This window comes from Somniosus microcephalus, chromosome 8 (genome assembly GCF_052327205.1).
Source record: "Somniosus microcephalus isolate GS21.2 chromosome 8, FLI_Smic_1.0, whole genome shotgun sequence".
Lineage (NCBI taxonomy): Eukaryota > Metazoa > Chordata > Chondrichthyes > Squaliformes > Somniosidae > Somniosus > Somniosus microcephalus.
Genome location: NC_140994.1, coordinates 272,302,369 through 272,327,151, shown reverse-complemented (window position 1 = coordinate 272,327,151; position 24,783 = coordinate 272,302,369). Strand labels below are relative to the sequence as shown.

The 24,783-nt window shown below is 47.0% G+C and overlaps 1 protein-coding gene across 1 annotated transcript in view; it reads left to right on the top strand.

Annotated features, from left to right (window-relative positions):
- Positions 1–24,783, top strand: part of LOC147114406 (15-hydroxyprostaglandin dehydrogenase [NAD(+)]-like) — a 367,352-nt gene that overhangs the window by 195,763 nt on the left and 146,806 nt on the right. Inside the window, exon 4 of the mRNA XM_085996081.1 lies at positions 4,015–4,111. Coding sequence (XP_085852207.1) covers positions 4,015–4,111 — 97 coding nt within the window. The remainder of the gene's footprint in view (positions 1–4,014; positions 4,112–24,783) is intronic.

Sequence of the window (24,783 nt, the reverse complement as noted above, 5' to 3'; positions counted from 1 at the left end):
CTCGGTCCCCTCCTCCAAATCGTTAATATAGATTGTAAAGAGTTGGGGACCCAGCACTGACCCCTGCGGAACACCACTAGTTACAGGTTGCCAATCTGAGAATGAACCATTTATCCCAACTCTCTGCTTTCTGTTAGAGAGCCAATCCTCCACCCACGCCAGAATATTACCCCCAATCCCGTGATTTTTTATCTTAAGCAATAATCTTTTGTGTGGCACCTTGTCAAATGCCTTTTGGAAGTCTAAATACACTACGTCCACTGGTTCCCCTTTATCCACCCTGTATGTTACTTCCTCAAAAAACTCAAGCAAATTTGTTAAACATGACTTCCCCTTCATGAAACCATGCTGAGTTTGCCCTATTAAATTATGTTTATCCAAATGTCCCGTTACTGTCTCCTTAATAATGGACTCTAACATTTTACCAACCACAGATGTTAGGCTAACAGGTCTATAGTTTCCAGCCTTCTGCCTACTACCCTTTTTAAATAAGGGTGTTACATTAGCAGTTTTCCAATCTGCCGGGACCTTTGCTGAGTCCAGTGAGTTTTGGAAAATTATTACCAATGCATCCACAATCCCTACCGCTACTTCCCTCAAGACCCTGGGATGCAAGCCATCAGGTCCAGGGGATTTATCCGCCTTGAGTCCCATTATTTTACCAAGTACCACTTCCTTAGTGATTTTAATTGTATTGAGTTCCTCCCCCCCTAGAGCCCCCTGTTTGTCCAGTGTTGGGATATTCTTAGTGTCCTCTACTGTAAAGACTGATACAAAATAATTGTTCAGTGTTTTTGCCATCTCCATGTTTCCCACCATTAATTTCCCGGTCTCATCCTCTAAGGGACCAACATTTACTTTAGCCACCCTTTTTCTTTTTATATAACTATAGAAACTTTTACTGTCTGTTTTTATATTTTTTGCTAATTTACTTTCATAATCTATCTTCCCTTTCTTAATCAATCTTTTTGTTATTTTTTGCTGTCTTTTAAAGACTTCCCAATCTTCCATCCTCCCACTAGATTTGGCTACCTTATATGCCCTTGTTTTTAGTCGGATACTATCCTTAATTACTTTACTTAGCCACGGATGGCTATCTTTTCTTTTACACCCTTTTTTCCTCAGTGGAATATATTTTTTTTGGAAGTTGTAAAATAACTCCTTAAATGTACACCACTGGTCATGTACCGTCTTACCCTTTAATCTATTTTCCCAGTCCACTCTAATTAATTCCGCTCTCATACCTTCATAGTCTCCTTTATTCAAGCTCAGCACGCTTGTTTGAGATCCAACCTTCTCACCCTCTAATTGAATATGGAACTCAACCATGTTATGGTCACTCATTCCAAGGGGATCCTTTACTAGGACATTTTTAATTAATCCTGTCTCATTACACAGGACCAAATCTAAGGTTGCTTGCCCCCTGGTCGGTTCAGTTACATACTGCTCAAGAAACCCATCCCTAATACACTCAATGAACTCTTCCTCAAGGCTGCTCTGCCCAATTTGATTTGTCCAGTTAATATGATAATTAAAATCCCCCATAATTATAGCTGTTCCCTTATTACAAGCCTCAACTATTTCCTGATTAATACTCCGTCCAACAGAGTTGCAACTGTTCGGAGGCCTATAGACTACACCCACTCGTGTTTTTTTCCCCTTATTATTCCTTACCTCCACCCAAACTGTTTCACTATCGTGCTCCTTTGACCCAATATCATTTCTCTGTATTATAGTGATTCCTTCCTTTATTAACATAGCCACCCCACCTCCTCTCCCTTCCTGCCTGTCCTTCCTGATTGTTAAATAACCTGGTATGTTTAATTCCCAGTCATGGTCACCCTGCAGCCATGTTTCTGTAATGGCCACAAGATCATACCCATATGTCATTATTTGTGCCGTTAACTCATTCATTTTGTTACGAATGCTACGTGCATTCAGATAAAGAACTTTCAAATATGTTTTGTAACACTTAGTTCCTGTTTTTTCCCTTTTTAGTACTTTACTTTTTACTCCATACCTTCTGTCCCTTCCTGACACATTCTGTTTTTTAATTCCCCCACTGCTACCTAAGTCTATGACCTTCTCTGTTGTCATTTCTATTATTTGCTCTCTAGAAACCTCCCCCCCATCCATCCCACTAACCAGTCTGCCTATCCCACTAACCAGTCTGTCCATCCATCTCACTAACCAGTCTGTCCATCCCACTAACCAGTCTGTGCATCCCACTAACCAGCCTGCCTATCCCACTAACCAGTCTGCCCATCCCACTAACCAGTCTGCCTATCCCACTAACCAGTCTGTCCATCCCACTAACCAGTCTGCTTATCCCACTAACCAGTCTGCCCATCCCACTAACCAGTTGGGAGAGACCTTCACTGCAGCATTGGCACTGTACGTACCTGTGTGTACCTGCACTCTGTTACTGCCTATGTGTACCTGTACTCTTGGTGTCAGGGCTTGCATGTAGTTTGCTGCCTGTGCATGTCTGTACTGTAATGCCTGTACTGTATTGTCTGTACTGTAATGCCTGTACTGTATTGTCTGTACTGTAATGCCTGTACTGTAATGTTTGTATTGTGATGTCTGTACTGTAATGTCTGTACTGTAATGCCTGTACTGTATTGTCTGTACTGTAATGCCTGTACTGTATTGTCTGTACTGTAATGTCTGTACTGTAATGTCTGTACTGTAATGTCTGTACTGTAATGCCTGTACTGTAATGCCTGTACTGTAATGTCTGTACTGTAATGTCTGTACTGTAATGCCTGTACTGTAATGTCTGTACTGTAATGTCTGCACTGTAATACCTGTACTGTAATACCTGTACTGTAATGTCTGCACTGTAATACCTGTACTGTAATGCCTGTACTGTAATGCCTGTACTGTAATGCCTGTACTGTAATGTCTGTACTGTAATGCCTGTACTGTAATGTCTGTACTGTAATGTCTGCACTGTAATACCTGTACTGTAATGCCTGTACTGTAATGTCTGTACTGTAATGTCTGTACTGTGATGCCTGTACTGTAATGTCTGTACTGTAATGTCTGTACTGTGATGCCTGTACTGTGATGTCTGTACTGTAATGTCTGTACTGTGATGCCTGTACTGTAATGTCTGTACTGTAATGTCTGTACTGTGATGCCTGTACTGTAATGTCTGTACTGTAATGCCTGTACTGTAATGTCTGTACTGTAATGTCTGTACTGTGATGCCTGTACTGTGATGTCTGTACTGTAATGTCTGTACTGTGATGCCTGTACTGTAATGTCTGTACTGTAATGTCTGTACTGTGATGCCTGTACTGTAATGTCTGTACTGTAATGTCTGTACTGTGATGCCTGTACTGTAATGTCTGTACTGAAATGTCTGTACTGTAATGCCTGTACTGTAATGTCTGTACTGTAATGCCTGTACTGTGATGCCTGTACTGTAATGTCTGTACTGTAATGCCTGTACTGTGATGCCTGTACTGTAATGCCTGTACTGTAATGTCTGTACTGTAATGTCTGTACTGTAATGTCTGTACTGTAATGTCTGTACTGTGATGCCTGTACTGTAATGCCTGTACTGTAATGCCTGTACTGTAATGTCTGTACTGTGATGCCTGTACTGTAATGCCTGTACTGTGATGCCTGTACTGTAATGCCTGTACTGTAATGCCTGTACTGTAATGCCTGTACTGTAATGTCTGTACTGTAATGCCTGTACTGTAATGTCTGTACTGTAATGTCTGTACTGTAATGTCTGTACTGTGATGCCTGTACTGTAATGCCTGTACTGTAATGTCTGTACTGTAATGTCTGTACTGTGATGCCTGTACTGTAATGCCTGTACTGTGATGTCTGTACTGTTATCTGAATGTGCCTGTACTGTAATGTCTGTACTGTTATCTGAATGTGCCTGTACTGTAATGTCTATACTGTAATGTCTATACTGTAATGTCTGTACTGTAATGTCTGTACTGTTATCTGAATGTGCCTGTACTCTGGTGATTCCTATTTGTATTACAGGTCAGTGCGATCAAAGGAAGTTATCTGGGACTAGAGCACATGAACAAAGAGTGTGGAGGTGCAGGAGGAGTGATTGTTAACGTAGCTTCCATGGCAGGTAAAATCAGTAGAGGAACAATTGTTTATCAGTGAATGTGCTTTGTTGTATATTGTGTTCCATGAAGAAACTGTGTTGGAAAACTTCTACTTAGAACAAACTACATTTCCAAAGGAAATAAGTTAGTTTTACGTAGAATTTAAAGCACAGAAACAGGTGTTTGTGTTCCTAACGAGCCTCCTCCCAGTCCTTTTCTACTCCTTTCTCCCTCATGCATTTATCTAGCTTGCCTTTAAAAGCTATTCGCCTCCACCACTCCCCGTGGCAGTGAGTTCCACACTCTCACCAGCCTCTGGGTAAAGAAGTTTCTCCTGAATTCCTTATTGGATTTACTGGTGAGTCGAGTCATAGAGACATAATGGCACAGAAGGAGGCCATTCGGCCCATCGAGTCCATGTCGGCTCTCTGTAGAGCAAAGCAGTCAGTCCCATTCCCCCGCTCTAGCCCTGCAAGTTTATTTCCCTCAAGTGCCTATCCAGTCTCCCCTTGAAATCATTGAGTGTCTCCGCTTCCACCACTTCCCTCGGCAGCGAGTTCCAGGTCCTCACCACTCGCTGCATAAAAAAGTTTTTCCTCACGTCCCCCCTGTATCTCTTGCCCAAATCCTTAAATCTGTGTCCCCTAGTCCTTGTACCATTAACTAGTAGGAACAACCTTTCCCCGTCTAGCCTATCCAAACCGATCATAATCTTGTACACCTCTATCAAATCACCCCGCAACCTGCTTTGCTTTAATGAAAACAAATCCAACTTCTCCAACCTGTCCTTGTAGCTAAGATACCCCATCCCCGGAACCATTCTGGTAAATCTCCTCTATAATCTCTCAAGTGCCTTCACATCCTACCTAAAGTGTCTATAGAAACTCTTACTATCTGTTTTTATATTTTTAGCTAGCTTTCTCTCGTAATCTACTATTTCTCTACTTATTAATCTTTTAGTAATTCTTTGCTTTTTTTTTATATTCTGTCAAATCTTCTGACCTGCCACCCATCTTTGTGTAATTATATGCTTTTTCTTTAAATTTGATACTATCTTTAACTTTTTTAGTTAACCACGGATGGTGGGTTCTCCCCTTGGAATTTTTCTTTCTCATTGGAATGTATATATTCTGTGTATTCTGAAATATCCCCTTAAATGTCTGCCGCTGCAATTCTACTGACCTATTCCTTAACCTAATTTGCCAGTTCACTTTAGCTAGCTCTGCTATCATGCCCTCATAATAGCCCTTATTTAAGTTTAAAATACTAGTCTTGGACCCACTCTTCTCTCCCTCAAACTGAATGTAAAATTCAATCATATTATGATCGCTGCTACCTAGGGGTGCCTTCACTATGAGGTCATTAATTAATCCTATCTTGTTGCACAATACCAGGTCTAGTATAGCCTGCTCTCTGGTTGGCTCCAGAACGTGCTGTTCTAAGAAACTATCCGGAAAACATTCTATGAACTGTTCATCTAGGCTACCTTTGCCCATCTGATTTTTCCAGTCTATATGTAGATTAAAATCCCCCATGATTATTGCCGTACCTTTCTGACAAGCTCCCATTATATCTTCCTTTATACTCCATCCTACCATGTGATTACTGTTAGGGGGCCTGTACACCATTCCCACAAGTGACTTCTTGCCTTTATTATTCCTCATCTCTACCCAAACCGCTTCTACATCCTGGTTTCCTGAACTTAGGTCATCCCTCTCTATTGTGCTGATACCATCATTAATTAACAGAGCCACCTCTCCAACTTTTCCTAGCTTCCTGTCCTTCCTAAATGTCATGTACCCTTCAATATTCAGGTCCCAATCTATGTCATCCTGCAGCCATGTCTCTGTAATGGCTACCAGATCATACTTATTTATTTCTATTTGCGCTATCAGTTCATCTGTTTTGTTTCGAATGCTACGTGCATTCAGATACAGAGCCTTCAGTTTTGTCCTTATATTATTTTTGTAACCTCTAGCCTTATCTGTTCATTTACTCTTAGAGTTGTACTCTCTATCCCTTCCTGTCACGGTCTGTTTATCATTTCCCATATTAATACCTTTCTCTCTTGCCTTGTCTCTACTCTTTGATTTACCACATTCTTCCCAAATTTGACCCCTTGCCTCCACTATTTAGTTTAAAGCCCTCTCTACTGCCCTAGTTCTATGACTCACCAGAACACTAGTTCCAGCACGGTTCAGGTGAAGACTGTCTCAACGGTCCCAATGGTGTGGTTATCGCCGCCGCAAACCGCCACTTCAATTTGGCGGCTGTCGGTACTATCGCCGTGCCCGGTCGCTAGGCCGGTAGCGCCCCCCGGAGGCATTAATGGGAGGCGCTATTGTACCGAATTTCTCCCCCGAAGTGAATGGATTTCAATGTAGGCAAATGTGAGGTGATCCACTTTGGACCTAAAAAGGATACTTTCTAAATGGTGAAAAGCTATAAACAGTGAAAGTCCAAAGAGACTTGAGGGTTCAGGTACATAGATCATTAAAATGTCATGAACAGGTACAGAAAATAATCATAAAGGCTAATGGAATGCTGGCCTTTATATCCAGAGGGCTAGAATACAAGGGGGTAGAAGTTATGCTGCAGCTGTACAAAGCCCTGGTTAGACCACATCTGGAGCACTGTGAGACCACACCTGGAGCACTGTGAGACCACACCTGGAGCACTGTGAGCAGTTCTGGGCACCACACCTTAGGAAGGATATACTGGCCTTGGAGGGGGTGCAGCGTAGGTTTACCAAAATGATACCCGGACTTCGAGGGTTAAATTATGAGGAGAGATTACACAAATTGGGGTTGTATTCCCTGGGGTTTAGAAGGTTAAGGGGTGATCTGATCGAAGTTTTCAGGATATTAAGGGAAACTGATAGGGTAGATAGAGAGAAACTATTTCTGCTGGTTGGAGAGTCGAGGACTAGGGGACATAGTCTAAAAATTAGAGCTAGACCTTTCAGGAGTGAAATTAGGAAACACTTCCACACAAAGGGCGGTAGAAGTTTGGAACTCTCTTCCGCAAATGGTAGTTGATGCTAGATCAATTGTTAATTTTAAATCTGAGATTGATAGATTTTTGTTAGCCCAAGGTATTAAGGGATATGGGTCAAAGGCGAGTATATGGAGTTAGTTCGCAGGCCAGCCATGATCTCATTGAATGGCGGAGCAGGCTCGAGGGGCTCAATCTTCGTATGTGTGCCGCAGAATGAAGGAATCCTGAATACTGCCAGAGCTGGGAACTGAATGTTCCAGGGTACTCAACATTTAGGAAGGACAGACAAAAAGGAAAAGGAAGTGGCGTAGCGCTGTTAATAAGGGATGAGATTGGTTCGGTAGAGATAAAAGATCTTGGCTCGGCAGATCGTAATGTAGAACAGGAATCAGTTTGGGTGGAGCTAAGAAACAGCAAAGGGCGGAAAGCATTGGTGGGAGTTGTGTATAGACCACCAAACAGTAGTGGTAATGTAGGGCACAGTAGCAATCAAGAGATTAGAAGTGCATGTAACAAGGACAATACGGTAATCATGGGGGACTTTATTCTACATAGTGACTGGGCAAATCAAATTACCACTAATGGTGCAGAGGACGAATTCTTGGAATGCATGCGAGATGGTTTCCTGGATCAGTATGTGGAGGAACCAACCAGGGAACAGGCTATTCTGGATCTGGTACTGTGTAATGAGAAAGTGCTAATCAATAATCTTGTGGTAAAGGGGCCTTTAGGGACAAGTGACCATAATATGATTGAAATTAACATTAAGTTTGAGAGTGATGTAGTCCAATCTGAAACTAAGGTCTTCAATCTAAACAGAGGAAACTACAAGGGTATGAGGGACAATTGGCCATGGTAGATTGGGAGACTACACTAAAAGGTATGAAGGTGGACATACAATGGCCAACATTCAAGAAAATAATGCATAATTTGCAACAAACATATATTCCTCTAGGGCATAAAAACCCAAAAGGAAAAGTGATCCATCCATGGCTAACAAAAGAAATTAAAGCTAGTATTAAGTTAAAGGAGGAAGCTTATAAAGTTGCCAGAAAAAGCGGTCAGCCTGAGGATTGGGATCTCTTTAGAAATCAGAAAAGGGGGACCAACAAATTGATAACGAAAGGGAAAATGGAATATGAGCACAAACTAGTGAAAAAGACTGCTGAAGGTAAATGTAGGTCCTTTACAGTCAGAGACGGGAGAATTTATAATGGGAAATGAGGAAATGGCAGAGAAATTAAATATATACTTTATTTCTGTCTTCACGGAGGAAGACACAAGAAACCTCCCAGAAATACGAGAAAACCAAGGGTGTGACGAGAATGAGGAGCTTAAAGTAATTATTATTAGTAAAAAAACAGTACTAGCAAAATTAATGGGACTAAAAGTCGATAAATCCCAAGGACCGGATGACCTACATCACAGAATCACAGAATCACAGAAACCCCACAGTGCAGATAGAGGCCATTTCGGCCCATCGAGCCTGCACTGACACATATCCCACCCGATCCCCGTAACCCCATGTATTTAATCCCCCTAACACTAAGGGTCAATTTATCATAGCCAATCAACCTAACCCGCACATCCTAGGGTTTTGAAAGAGGTGGCCATTGGAATAGTGGATGCATTGGTTGTCATCTTCCAAAATTCTATAGATTCTGGAACGGTTCCTGCAGATTGGAGGACAGCAAATGTAACCCTGCTATTTAAGAAAGGAGGGAGAGAGAAAACGGGGATCTACAGACCTGTTAGCCTCACATCAATAGTTGGGAAAATGCTGGAATCTATTATAAAGGATGCAATAACTGGGCACTTAGAAACTAATAGTAAGATTGGGCAGAGTTAACATGGATTTGTGAAAGGGAAATCCTGTTTAAACAAAATTAGGGCACATGGAATTGGGGGTAATATACTAGCATGGATTGAGAATTGGTTAACAGACAGAAAACAAAGAGTAGGGATAAACGGGTCTTTTTCAGGATGGCAGGCTGTGACTAGTGGGGTACCGCAAGGGTTGGTGCTTAGGCCCCAGCTATTCACAATCTATATCAATGATTTGGATGAGGGGACGAAATGTAACATTTCCAAATTTGCTGATGATATAAAGCTAGGTAGCAGTGTCAGTTGCGAAGAGGATGTGAAGAGGCTTCAAGGGGATCTCGACAGGCTCAGTGAGTGGGCGAGAACATGGCAGATGGAATATAATGTGGATAAATGTGAAGTTATCCACTTTGGTAGAAAAAACAGAAAGGCAGAGTATTTCCTAAATGGTGAAAGATTGGCGAATGCAGATGCACAAAGGGACCTGGGTGTCCTTGTACATGAGTCACTGAAAGAGAATGTGCAGGTGCAGAAAGCCATTAGGAAGACAAATGGTATGCTGGCCTTCATTACAAGAGGATTTGGGTACAGGAGTAAAGAAGTCTTACTCCAATTATATAGGGCCTTGGTGAGACCACACCTGGAGTACTGTGTACAATTTTGATCTCCTTACCTAAGGAAGGATATACTTGCCATAGAGGGAGTGCAACGAAGGTTCATGAGATTGATTCCTGGGATGGCGGGACTGTCATATGAGAAGAGATTGAGTAAACTAGGCCTGTATTCTCTTGAATTTAGAAGAATGAAGCATACAAAATTATTACAGGGCTTGATAGGATGGATGCTGGGAGAATGTTTCCCTTGGCTGGGGAGTGTAGAACCAGGGGCCACAGCCTCAAGATAAAGGGTGGGCCATTCAGGACTGAGATGAGATGAAATTTCTTCACACAGAGGGTGATGAATCTTTGGAATTCTCTACCCCAGAGGGCTGTGGAGGCTCAGTCATTGGGTATATTCAGAGCAGAAGTCGATAGATTTCTGACTAGTAAGGGCATCAAGGGATATGGCGATAGGGCCAGTGAATGGAGTTGAGGCAGAAGATCAGCCATGATCTAATTGAATGGCGGAGCAGGCTCGAAGGACTGAATGGCCTCCTCCTGCTCCTATTTCTCATGTTCTTATAGAGTCAGAGAGTCAAAGGGCTAGATTTTCAGTGAGCCGTCGGGCGGGGTTTCAGGCGTGTGGGGGGGGTGAAAATCCCGAATTCAGGGGCCCCGACACCATCCCGCCCAAAACCCAGCCCCACGTAAGTTTCAGGGGCGGCGGGTACCCGCCCCACACTGGGACCCGCCGAAACCAGGCGGGAAGGGATTAGTACCAATTAACTGCCTGTTAACAGGTAGTTAACAGGCAGTTTTTAGCCTAATCCCTATTTTGAGGGATTTCGTGTGGGTTTCCCGATGGCTCCAAACCACGCCAGGTTGGAGCGGCGGGTCGTCGGGTTGAAGGAGTTGGAGGGATCGCGATGTCGGCGCTCAGGTGAGTGATGGGTGCATGAGTGCAAAGGTAAGTGTGTTTGGTGGGTCTAAATTGTGTAAAGAACTTTAACTTACCTGTACTTACCTTCACAGCCTTTCTTCCTGTAGCCGTCGGGAGCGCATCACTCAGTCGGCGCTTAAAGCTGAACGGCTGCGATCTGTTAAAACTGACAGCCTTCAGCTTTGAGTGCTGCTGAGAGTTCTAAATGAGTGTGCGCAGAGAGACTCATGTCAGAACTCAGACTGTCAGTGTTTCACAGCTTCAAACAGCTGTGAGACACTGATATTTCATCTGCCAAGATCTCTTGACAGATGAAATTGCAGTCTGTGACGTCGCCTGTTGCCGGGTGGCCTTTAATTGGCCTGCTGAGCCCGCTGGGCGGGCTCAACAAGGTCAATCAAGGGAAAATCGCGTGGATTGGCTGGATGTCGAAGTAGGCGGGTCAAAAACCCAAAAGGGGAAGTCCCGCCTTCTTCCCGACAGGTTCGACAAAATCGACCCCATAGAGTCATAGGGGGAAAATTTCAGTTGGTAGTGTAATGTATGTACCTTTAAGGGGGGAACTACTTTCTACAGCTCATGTATACTGTAGTACTGGCAGTGACCACACCTGTATATAACGCTGAGTAGCAATCTGTTGTTTCAGTTGCAGTTTGAACCACGTTGAGTAAACACCTGTTGTAATGTTCTCTGCAGTCCTTTTCTTATTATTACACGGACGTAACAGTGGCGACGAGAAAGTTCGAACCTACCTGCAACTCTGCATCACCTCCCAGGGATTCGCTCCTGGAGAACAGTGGAAGAAGGTCGAGTCCAGAGCACGGGCGTCGACCACGGGCAACCGCCCAGTCATCCAGCGGAGATTTGAGCATCGCAGGGGAGGCTGTCGAGAGCCAGGCTTGGCTTTCCAGTCACGGTGGTCCAGCGAAACGGGCTGGCAACAGGTACTGCGCAGACCCTTCCCGGACAGCCACGGGCTAGAGCCCGACCGAGCGGCACAGAAAAAGGCCGAGCAGTGTCGACGGGGGAGAGAGAGAGGGCAGAGCGCACAGGGCGCAGCCGGTGTTCAGGACCGAGCGGCGTCAACGGGGGAAAGAGGCGAGAGAAAGCAAAGCGCAGCCGGTGGTCAAGGGCCGAGCAGCGTCAACGGGGGAGAGAGGCGCGCAGGAAAACGTGAGGCACTGCCATTGCCACGAGGACTGCAGAGAGCGGCGTTGGCAGCAGTGCAGGAGCAGCGCGCGAAGCCCACAGGGCGTCACCATTTGCCACGAGGACCGCCGAGAGCGGCGTTGGCAGCAGCGCGGGAGACGCCATTTTAAGCCACAGCGGGGAAGAAAGGAAAGTGTGGGAGATGCCATTTTAAGCCAGTCTAACCACACCCAAAAATGCCGAAGAGTGGCACTATCACAGCGTTCGACAATGAGGTCGAAGATTGGACGACATATGTCGAACGCATAGAAGTATACTGCAATGCGAATGAAGTGCCAGATGACAAGAAAGCGCTGGTATTGTTGAATTCAATGGGTGCAAAAACGTATGGCTTACTACGAAACCTAGTAACCCCAGAGAAGCCAGTAGAAAAGGATTTTGGAAACATAGTGTCAATCCTACAGGACCACTTAAACCCCACACTGCTGCTGATAGCAGAAAGTTTTAAGTTTCACAAACGGAACCAGCATAAAGATGAAAGTAATGCTGAGTATTTAACGGAACTGCGCAAGCTATCGAAACACTGCCAGTTTGGAATGGGACTGGCAGATACTTTAAGGGACAAGTTTGTGTGTGGGCTTCAAAATGAAGGAACCCAGAAACGGCTTTTATCTGAAAAGGACCTTACGCTGGAAAAGGCTTTCGGCATTGCGGTATCATATGAAGCAGCAGCACGGGGCGCTGCAGAGATACAACAGAGACCGCAAGAATATGGCACAAACGAAATGTCATATGGAACAGAGAAGTGCTATCGCTGCGGCAGAACAACACATGACCAGAATGATTGCTGGTTCAAAGACAAAGTGTGCAGACAGTGTGGAAAAGTAGGACACATAGCACGAGTCTGCAGGTCGGGAAAGAAAACCAGCAATAAGAAACCGAACAAAGGAAAGTACAAGAAGGTACATAAGATAACGGAGAATAGTTCAGATGAACAAAAGAGTGATAACGACTCCGAAAGCAGGGGACTGAGTTGTCTGAAACTACATAATGTGATCACAACGGAGGATCACCGAACCATTTGGGTCACTTTCAAGATAGCAGGAGTCCAGGTAAAGATGGAATTGGACACAGGATCAGCCCTAACAGTCATTAACTGACGGGACTACGAGCGGCTATTCTCACACATACCCTTGAGAGACACAAAAATTATTTTGAAGACATACACGGGGCAAAAAGTCTACCCCAAAGGAAAAATAAGGGTGAACGTTATATATAACGGCAAGGAAACACCAAAAATGGACCTATATGTATTGCCAGATGGAGGACCACCACAACTAGGATGTGAATGGATCCGGAAGATACAGCAAGATTGGCATTCCATACAAGCACTGACTGTAGATGCCAAAAAGGATGACGACGTCACACCTGGACGACTGTCAAAAATGCTAACTGACGCACATGAAGTGTTCCAGCAGGGACTCGGAACACTAAAAGGCATAACAGCGACGATCAAAATAGAGAAAAATGCAAGCCCAAAGTTTTTTAAGGCCAGACTGATACCGCCGAGCCGTCGAAGCAGAGCTGGAAGGTTTGGAACGTTCAGGAGTACTGTCCAAAGTGGACTGGAGCGAGTGGGCTACACCCATCGTTCCTGTAATGAAGAGGTCGTTGAGTAATATGCCTGGGGAACCAAAGAAGGTTCGCATCTGTGGGGACTTTAAGGTGACAGTGAACCCAGTCCTTCACACTGTACAATATCCGCTTCCACGGATTGAAGATATTTTCGCCTCGCTATCTGGAGGGAAACGCTTCACTAAGATTGATCTGGCCCAGGGGTACCTGCAAATGGAGGTAGAAGAAGCCTCAAAACAGTACCTCACGATCAACACTCATAAAGGTCTCTACCAATACAACTGGCTGGTGTTCGGGGTAGCATCAGCTCCAGCTATTTGGCAAAGGGCAATGGAACAAGTCCTGCAAGGGATTCCAGGGACCCAGTGTTATTTGGACGACATCCAGGTCACGGGCGGAAATGACAGTGATCACCTCGCCAACCTGGAGCAGGTGCTCACTAGATTGAAGGAATATGGGCTCCGAGCTAATCGCCACAAATGCGAGTTTTTCCAGAAGCAGATCTCGTATTGTGGCCACGTTATTGATAAAGAGGGGTTACATAAGTCCCCTGAAAAGATTGAGGCAGTAGTCAAGGCTCCAGCACCGGAAAATGTGTCACAACTGAGGTCGTTCCTCGGGCTGGTGAACTACTACCATAAGTTCTTGCCAAATTTGTCTACCGTACTACACCCACTGAACAACCTACTGCAAACGGGGGTACCATGGAAGTGGAGTGACGAATGTAAACGAGCTTTCCAGAAGAGCAAAGCATTGATCACATCAAAAGAGGTGTTGGCTCATTTCAACCCAGCACTATCAATTCGGTTGGCGTGTGATGCATCACCGTATGGCATTGGAGCGGTGCTGTCGCACAAATTCCCAGACAGCTCGGAGAGGCCAGTAGCCTTTGCGTCTCGGTCACTAACCTCAGCCGAGCGTAACTATGCCCAGATTGACAGGGAGGCCCTCAGCCTAGTGTGGGGAGTGAAAAAGTTCAATCACTATCTGCACGGGCAGAAGTTCACCTTGCTGACTGACCACCAACCACTTGTCTCCATCTTTAATCCAACGAAGGGCGTTCCGGTGATGACTGCGCAACGGCTACAAAGATGGTCCCTTTTTCTAGGGGTGCACCAATATGAAATCGAGTATAAGGGCATGAAACAGCATGGAAACTGTTAAGTCTGTGTGTCCCAGTTAAGCTTATTATAAATCACTGGACACAGACCACAAGAATAGCTTTAACAGGTCTTTACTATTCGGAGGTCAGGGCTGAACTGCCCAGCAAATCCCTACACAACACTTATAAAGCGGTGTGGTCACCACCGGTATTACAGTATACAGCAGCCAAGAGAAAGTAGTACATCTCTTAAGGTAGTTCTCTTAAGGTGGAACAGGTTACATACACCACAATCCTCCCTTTTTAGCTTAACAGTTATATCCCCATTTAACATAACATAATAACATATAGATATATATATATACACAACTTCATGCAAAACAGTTCAAAGATTCAGTCTCTGAGGAGGCCTCCTGATTCGAGTTGGATAACGCCTTTCAGGGGTCTCTGATTCTCGTTGCTGGGTTGACTCATCTAGTTGGTCTCTTATGGATTGGACATCATCATCAGGTACATTCACTTCTGAGGTAGATGCTTCAGATTCATTAACTTCTTCCACGGTTGTCTCTGCCGTAACCATAGGTTCGACCCTTGTTCTCGATTCTACCAGTTGGTCAGCATGATGCCGTATTACATTTTCACCAATATCTACCGTGTACATCAGGGGTCCTTGTCTGGCCCGAATTGTTCCAGATTGCCATTTCTTGTTTTTATAGTCCCGGGCTAGCACTGGTTGTCCTATTTCGAAACTCCGAGTGGTCTTGTTATTTATATGCTGGAACTGTTTGTTTTCAACTTCCCTCCGCACATTTGGTTTTAACAAGTCCAACCTGGACCGCAACCTCCTGCTATAGAACATCATGGCAGGACTTTGGTTTGTCACTGCATGAGTGGCGTTTCGATATGCCAGTAGGAATTTGTCCACCTTGTGTTGTAGTGGGATCTGATCTTCGCTCATGGCCTTTATTGCTTTTTTGAACGTTTGTACAAATCTCTCAGCCAACCCGTTTGTAGCCGGATGATATGGGGCAGAGGTATGATGTTTCACCCCATTCTTCTTCATGAATTTCTGGAATTCTTCTGACACGAACTGCGGTCCGTTGTCTGAACATATTTGTTCTGGCAATCCATTTCTTGCAAATATCGTTCTTAGCACCGCGATCGTCTTTTCCGAGGTACTGGTAGTCATCGTAATCACTTCTGGCCATTTAGAATGTGCGTCCACCGCAATTAAAAACATGGAGTCCATGAATGGACCAGCAAAGTCAATATGTACACGTTGCCATGGGGTTGAAGGCCATTCCCATGGATGCAGCGGTGCAATCGGAGGTGCATTTTGCACTTTTTGGCACCCTGAGCAGCTTTTCGTCAGATCCTCTATCTGTTGGTCGATACCCGGCCACCACACATAAGCCCTAGCAAGGCTTTTCATCTTGACTCCCCCCAGATGACCTTCATGCAGTTCCTTTAGAACTCTCTCTCTTAACTTAGGAGGAATAATCACCCTTGTTCCATACATCAATGTTCCTTGACAGACGGACAGCTGGTCTCGTCTTGCTGAGAATGCCGGTAACAGTGGATCACCATGTGCTGGCCATCCCTTCACTGTCACTTCGTAGACCCGGGACAGTGTCGGGTCGTTCCTGGTTTCTCTTTCAATACTTGCATTGGTGACTGGTAAACATTCGATGATGGTCGAGTGAAATAACTCAACAGGGTCAACCGTCGGTGCCTCCTCCTCTGTAGGTAGTGGCAGGCGCGACAGCCCATCAGCATTACCATGCTGCTTTGTACCTTTGAATTCAATCTGATATTGATGTGCCCCTAGGAAAAGGGACCATCTCTGGAGTCTCTGTGCTGTCATCACCGAAACACCCTTCTTAGGGTTAAAAATGGATACCAACGGCTGGTGGTCTGTCAGAAGCGTAAACTTTTGGCCCTGCCGGTAATGATTAAACTTCTTTACTCCCCACACAAGGCTGAGAGCCTCCCTATCTATCTGAGCATAGTTGCGCTCAGCGGAGGTCAATGATCTGGATGTGAACGCGACTGGCCTCTCCAGGCCATTTGGCAACTTGTGTGAGAGTACTGCCCCAATACCATATGGAGAAGCATCACAAGCCAAACGAATAGGCAGCGTTGGGTTGAAGTGAGCCAACACTTCCTCTGAGGTGATCAATGCCTTGCTTTTGCGAAAGGCCCTCTTACAGTCCTCGCTCCACTTCCATGGTACTCCCTTCTGCAAAAGAGCATTCAGCGGGTGCAGCACCGTTGATAAATTTGGCAGAAACTTATGGTAATAGTTAATCAACCCTAGGAACGACCTCAACTGGGATACATTATCCGGAGCGGGAGCCTTCACAACAGCTTCGATCTTGTCAGGAGACTTATGAAGACCCTCCTGGTCAATGACATGACCACAGTACGAGATACGCTTCTGAAAGAACTCACATTTCTGGCGATTAACTCGAAGTCCATATTCTTTCAATCTGGTGAGCACCAGTTCCAAATTTGCAAGGTGTTCCTCGTCATCATCTCCTGTAATCAAAATATCATCCAGGTAACATTGTGTGCCTGGAATTCCCTGTAATACCTGCTCCATGGCCCTCTGCCAAATTGCTGGAGCCTATGCCACTCCAAAAACCAGTCTATTATACCGGTACAAGCCTCTATGCGTGTTGATCGTGAGATACTGGCGTGACTCTTCCTCAACTTCCATCTGTAAGTACGCCTGCGCCAGGTCTATCTTGGTGAAGTGTTTCCCGCCAGACAACGAAGCGAAGATTACCTCAATCCGCGGAAGCGGATACTGCACCGTGTGAAGCACCGGATTAACAGTGATCTGAAATCTCCACAGATGCGAACCTTCCCCGGTTCCCCCGGCTTGTTGCTCGATGAACGCTTCATGACGGGAACAATGGGCATGGCCCACTCACTCCAGTCTACCTTAGACAGTACTCCTGAACGTTCTAGCCCTTCCAGCTCAGCTTCCACAGCAGGTCGTATCGCATAAGGTACCGGTCTGGCTTTGAAAAATTTCGGGTTTGCATGTTCTTCAACCTTGATGTTTGCCGTAATTCCTCTCAGTGTTCCCAGTCCCTGTTGGAACACCTCTTTAGCATCGTCCAATATTCTGGACAATCGTTTAGGTTTGACATCTTTTTTACCGGAATCTACTGTTAGTGCTTTTAAGGAATGCCAGTCCATATTTATTTTCCTAATCCACTCCCGTCCCAGTAGTAGTGGACCCCCCTCAGGTAGCACATATAAGTCCATTCCTCGGCTTTCTTTGCCCTTGTGGACCACCTTTACCTCTATCTTCCCGATGGGGTATACTCTTTGCCCCGTGTATGTTTTCAATACAATCTCCGTATCCCGTAGGGGAATATGTAGGAATAACCTTTTGTAATCTTGCTTATTCATGACCGTCAATGCCGATCCAGTGTCCAATTCCATCTTCACTTGGACTCCTGCTATCTGAAGTGTGACCCAAATTGTTTGGAGGTCTGCTTCCTTACCAACATTGTGTACTCTTAGGCTACCCAGTTCATTACTGCTGGAGTCTGAATCTGACTTCTGTTCGTTCGAACTGTTCTCTGTCACCTTGTGTACCTTTCTGTACTTTTCCTGCGGTGACTTTTTGTTGCTGGTCTTCTTTCCTGACCGGCATACTTTAGCTATGTGACCAAGCCTGCCACATTTTCTGCATTCCTGATTTTTGAACCAGCACTGGTTCTGATCGTGCGTTGTCTTTCCACAACGATAACATTTTACTGTACCCAAGACCATTTGATTGGTGCTGAGTTCCGGTGACCAAAGCTGCATTTCCGCCGTACCTCTCGCTGCGGCTTCGTGCGATGCTGCAATAGTGACAGCTTTATCAAGCGTAAGATCATTCTCCTCAAGCAGTCGCTTTTGTGTTCCTTCTTTTAACAATCCACACACAATTTTATCTCTCAGCGCATCTGCTAGTCCTGTTCCAAACTGACAGTGCTTTGCTAGCTTACGCAGTTCAATTAAAAATTCAGCGTTGCTTTCGTCTTTCAGCTGCGTTCTTCGATAAAATTTAAATCGTTCCGCTATCATCAGCGGCGTGGGGTTTAAATGATTTTTCAGGACAGTAACAATATTCACGAAAGTCTGATCCGCCGGTTTATTTGGTGATAGAAGGTGCTTCAATAGCCCGTTTGTCTTCGCACCCATTGAGCTTAATAAGGTTAGTGCTTTCTCATCATCTGGTACCTTATTTGCTTTACAATAAACTTCCATGCGTTCTACATACGTGGTCCAATCTTCGATATCGCTATCAAAGGTATTAATGTTCCCATGTTTAGGCATCCTTGCAAGTTTTTTAAATTTTTCTTTTTCTCAAAATGGCGGCTTCCCGCGCTTGTCTTCTTCCCCCGCCTACTAAAATGGTGGCTTCCCGTGCTTGGCGGTCTTTCCCACGCTCGTCTTCTTCCCCCGCCGACTACAATGGCGGATTCCCGCATTTGCCTTCTTCCCCCGCTGGCTGCAATGGCGATTGCCGTGCTGCTGCCGTTCTCGCCTCCCCAGCGGTTCTCAATTCCCCGACGCTGCTTTGCCTCGCAGCCCCGCTTGCAGCCCGGTCCTTTACACTGGCTGCGTTTGAGTTCTCCGCAGCTCTCGTGTCTTAAGCTGCCACAGTCGCTGCGCCTCTCAGCCTCGATTGCAGCCCGGCCCTTTTTACCGGCCGTGGTCGAGTTCTCCGCCCTTTTTCCTCCGTTTTCCCTCCCCCACTCCACAGTCAACGCGGCCGACTTTCTGCTCGTGTCGCTGATCGGCTCACCCACCACCGTGGTAGAAGGGATGATCACTGCCTGTCGCTGATGGAGGGCTTCGTGGTCAGAATTTTCTTTTTAACCCGGGTTCTCGATGCCTCCCGTGCGATGGTGCTCAGCAGGATGATGAGGGCGGATGCCTCTTCTCGACGCCCGTTCTGAGGACGAAGCTGCCTTGGATGTAAAACTGCCGCAGGGTAAGATCGGACTCGTCGCCACTGTTAAGTCTGTGTGTCCCAGTTAAGCTTATTATAAATCACTGGACACAGACCACAAGAATAACTTTAACAGGTCTTTACTATTCGGAGGTCAGGGCTGAACTGCCCAGCAAATCCCTACACAACACTTATATACCGGTGTGGTCACCACCGGTATTACAGTATACAGCAGCCAAGAGAAAGTAGTACATCTCTTAAGGTAGTTCTCTTAAGGTGGAACAGGTTACATACACCACAGAAACGCTGATGGGCTATCACGCCTGCCACTGCCTACTGCAGAGGAAGCACCAGCAGTGGATCCTGTCGAAATATTTCATTCGACTATAATTGAATGCTTGCCAGTAACTAACGCTGGTATAGAGAAGGAGACCCGAAATGACCCGACACTGTCTCGGGTATATGATTTGATGGTGAAGGGATGGTCAGCACATGGCGACTCACTGTTGCCAGCATTCTCATCCAGAAGAGAACAGCTGTCAGTATGCCAGGGGACCTTGATGTGTGGATCCCGAGTGGCAATTCCACCCAAGTTAAGGGAGAGAGTGCTCAATGAGCTTCACGAAGGTCATCTGGGAGGGGTTAAAATGAAAAGCCTTGCTAGGGCTTATATGTGGTGGCCGGGGATCGATCAGCAAATCGAGGACCTGACAAAGACCCTGCTCAGGATGCCAGAAGGTTCAAAATGCACCACCACATGCCTCTCTACACCCATGGGAGTGGCCCTCATCTCCATGGCAACGGGTGCATATTGATTTTGCTGGTCCATTCTGTAGTGTCCGTGTGTTGATAGAGACACTGAAGACAGGAGTTGGTTCATAGGTGTTTACAAAGCAAAGTCTGGAGGGGTACTAATGGATATAACACAATATACAGGCTTATATAGCCCGAGTGGCCATTTCCGGCATTACAGCACATATGGGGCTCTTAAAGGCACATACACTACAATTCCTCCACTTTTAGCTAACCAGTACATCATATTTTAAGTAATTATTAATTACATGTTCTAAGAAAAATAATATACACATTGCTGTAGTTAATTAATTATAAGTCAGCCTCTCTGGAGGCTTCCTGACTCGGTCCGGATAATGCCTCGGTGGTGTAATAGTTTCTGGTGGTGTAGTAGGTTCTTTTGGCAAGGCTGATTCGGCTTGAGTGCCAGTGTCGGGTTCATCGGGTTCCAGTATCACCGGATCGGAGGTAGATATGGGTATCTCTACTTCGTCGTTCGGCGTATAGAGTTGCGGTGTAGGTTGTCCTTTTTCGGATGACTCTATGATTTGGTCAGCATGGCGCCTTATTATGCTTTCTCCGATGTCCACGGTATACATCAGTGGTCCTAGTCGTGTGCAGATAGTTCCAGGCTGCCATTTCTCGGTACGGTAGTCCCGGGCCAAAACTTGTTGACCTATCTGGAAGGTTCTAGTTGGCCTTTCATTCATGCCTTGAAACTGTCGGTTCTCCACGTCCCTTCTGATGTTGGGCTTGACCAAATCCAGCCGGCATCTTAGGTTTCTATTGAAGAACATCATGGCGGGAGTTTGGTTGGTAACCATATGTGTTGCATTCCTGTATGCGAACAAGAAGTTATCCACCTTGTGCTGAAGTTTGATGTCTTCATTACCCATGGCCTTTATGGCCTTCTTGAAGGTCTAGACAAACCTTTCAGCCAATCCATTGGTGGCGGGATGGTATGGGGCGGACGTGTAGTGCTTAACCCCATTGTTCTTTAAGAACTTCCTGAATTCTTCGGACACAAATTGCGGCCCATTATCAGAACAGATCTGTTCCGGCAGCCCATTCCTGGCAAATATGGTCCTTAATACTGTGATGGTTTTTTCCGTGGTGGTGGAGGACATCTTTATTACCTCCGGCCACTTGGAGTGTGCATCCACCGCGATTAAGAACATTGAGTCCATAAATGTACCAGCAAAGTCGATGTGTACCCTTTGCCAGGGAGATGAGGGCCACTCCCATGGATGTAGAGGGGCTTGTGGTGGAGTGTTTTGGACCTTCTGGCATCCTAGGCAGCTCTTGGTCATTTCTTCAATGTCTCCATTGATACCTGGCCACCATACAAACGCCCTGGCTAGGTTCTTCATTTTCACTCCACCCAGATGCCTCTCATGAAGCTCCTTTAGCACTTTATCCTGGAGTTTGGGTGGAATCACCACTCTGGATCCACATGTGGTAAACCACTGTTTGTATTCCACTGTGTACATGCCTGTAAATGTCTTGGCTGACTCCTCCCACGAGTCCAGGTATAAAGGTGACTGCTCCACAGTCCCTCTGTATTCTGGACCGGTCGACCACTCGAGGCACACGTTCATTCTCTTGTTAATAAAAGCCTGTTAATTACTCGCTTAATCTCAGTCTTTTGAGTTATTGATAGCGCATCAATTTTATTAACAAGATTTTTATAATGGAGAAGATCCTCACACCAGCATGCCTGGACTTAAATCATCAGGAGGCGGACTCATCCACCAAGTTTACTCACTGGCTTAGGTGTTTTGAAAAATTTCTGATCGCCTCCGCTGAAACGGTCAAATCGGACGAGGACAAACTGGACGTCCTGACCTCCAAAGTGAACCACCGAGCGTACTCGGTCATCCAGGACGCGACCTCGTACGCGGATGCTATCAAGCTCCTCAAGGACCAGTACACGCGCCCAGTGAACGAGGTGTACGCTAGGCACCTCCTGGGGAGTCGTAAACAACAACCTGGGGAATCGACCGAGGAATACCTTCAGGCACTGTCTGTGCTTGGCCGGGCCTGTGGTTGTAAGGATGTAAAGGCCGCCGTGTACACAGAGGAACTTATCCGGGATGCTTTTGTAGCGGGCCACAGGTCCAATTACACCCGACAGCGACTGTTGGAGCAGAGTGACCTCGATCTCAACAAGGCCTCTGAACTCGCACTATCATTGGACGCAGCCTACCGGGGCATGGACGCCTACTCCTCTGCACCGCGGACGCCGTGGGGAACGACAGCCTGGGACACGGTAGGACCGTCTCATAGCGCCGTGCCACCCCAGCCACATCCCAGCAACGGCCCAACTACTGCAGCAGTGTCCCAAGGCCAGACAGCAGTGCCCCAAGGCCAGAAATGCTACTTCTGTGGCCAGGCCAAACACCCCAGAGCGCGCTGCCCGGCGAAAAATGCGATCTGCTCGGGCTGCGGGAAGAAAGGACACTACGCCAGCATCTGCAGGGCCAAAGCCACCCCGAACCCCAGCAGCGCCGCATGTGGGCCGTGCGGGCCGCCATCTTGGGCCTCCCCAGCCATGTGCGAACCACCGGAACAGCAGCCATTTTGGACGCCTCCAGCCACATGGGGATCATGGACGCCGCCATCTTGGATGACAGCCGGGACGCAGCAGGCCCCCAACACCGCCTCATCTGCTACCCACAGCGACACACCGACCCATACGCTGGCCTCCGTTACGCTGGACCAAGCAAGACCGCACCAGCTGGCCCGGTCCACAATGGACATTAAGGTAAATGGTCACAAAACAATCTGCCTTTTTGACTCTGGGAGCACGGAGAGCTTCATCCACCCCGACATGGTGCGGCGTTGCTCTCTCCCAGTCCTGCCTGCGCACCAGCGGATTTCTATGGCCTCTGAGTCCCAGTCGGTGGACATTGGCGGCTACTGCGTGGTGACACTCGTAGTAGACGGGACTGTGCATGATAATTTTAAACTTCTGGTCCTGCCCCACCTCTGTGCTGCCGTTCTACTGGGGTTAGATTTTCAGTGCCACCTTAAAAGTGTTACGATGGCGTACGGTGGACCACTCCCCCCACTTACAGTCCGCAGCCAGCAGCTTCTAAATTGCCCGCCGCGCACCAGGTGCAACCTCTCCACACTCAGAGTCACCCCCCCCCCACTGTTTGCTAACCTCACCCCCGACTGTAAGCCCATCGCCACAAAGAGCAGGCAATACAGTGCCGGGGACAGGGTTTTTATTAAAACCGAAGTGGAGCGGCTCCCGAAGGAGGGGATTATTGAGGGCAGCACCAGCCCCTGGCGAGCCCAGGTTGTGGTCGTTAAGACCGGCGAGAAGCAGCGCCTGGTCATCGACTACAGCCAGACAATAAATCGCTACACCCTGCTGGACGCTTACCCACTCCCCCGTATAGCTGATATGGTCAACCAGATCGCGCAGTACCACGTCTTCTCGACCATTGACCTGAAATCAGCGTACCGCCAGCTCCCTATCTGCCCTGAGGACCGCCAGTATACTGCCTTTGAGGCAAACGGCCGCCTCTATCACTTCCTTAGGGTTCCCTTTGGCGTCACCAACGGGGTCTCCGTCTTCCAAAGGGAGATGGACCGGATGGTCGATCAAAATGCGTTGCAGGCCACCTTCCCATATCTGGACAATGTGACCATCTGCGGCCATGACTTGCAGGACCATGACGCAAACCTCGAAAAATTCCTCTGCACCGCCAAACTCCTCAACCTGACGTATAACAAGGAGAAGTGCATATTCCGCACAACCCGCCTCGCCATCCTTGGCTGCGTTGTGGAACACGGAGTCATCGGTCCCGACCCCGACCGGATGCGTCCCCTTATGGAACTCCCACTGCCCCACTGCCTCAAGGCCCTGAAGAGGTGCCTAGGGTTTTTCTCTTATTACGCCCAGTGGGTCCCCTACTATGCGGACAAGGCCCGTCCGCTGATCAAGTCCACCTCTTTTCCCGTGACGGCAGAGGCCCGCTTAGCCTTCCACCGTATCAAGAAACACATTGCCAAAGCCACCATGCACGCAGTGGACGAATCCATCCCCTTCCAGGTGGAAAGCGACGCGTCCGACTTTGCCCTGGCCGCTACCCTTAATCAGGCGGGGAGACCCGTGGCCTTCTTTTCATGAACCCTCCAGGGCCCGGAGACCAGACACTCCGCTGTTGAGAAGGAGGCCCAGGCTATTGTGGAGGCTGTGCGTCATTGGAGGCACTACCTGGCCGGAAAACGATTTACCCTGCTCACTGACCAGCGTTCAGTTGCGTTTATGTTTAACAACAAGCAGAGGGGCAAAATCAAAAATGACAAGATCTTGAGGTGGAGAATCGAACTTTCCACCTACAATTACGAGATCTTGTACCGGCCCGGGAAGCTCAATGAACCCCCGGATGCTCTATCGCGTGGCACCTGCGCCAGCGCGCAGATCGATAGACTGCGGGCCCTCCACAATGACCTCTGCCACCCAGGGGTCACCAGGTTCTTCCACTTCATCAAGGCCCGCAACCTGCCTTTCTCCATTGAGGAGGTCAGGACCATGACCAGGAACTGCCAAGTCTGCGCTGAGTGCAAACCGCACTTTTATAGACCAGACAGGGCTCACCTGATAAAAGCCACTCGCCCCTTCGAGTGCCTGAGCGTTGATTTTAAAGGGCCTCTCCCCTCCTCCGACCGCAATGTGTATTTCCTCA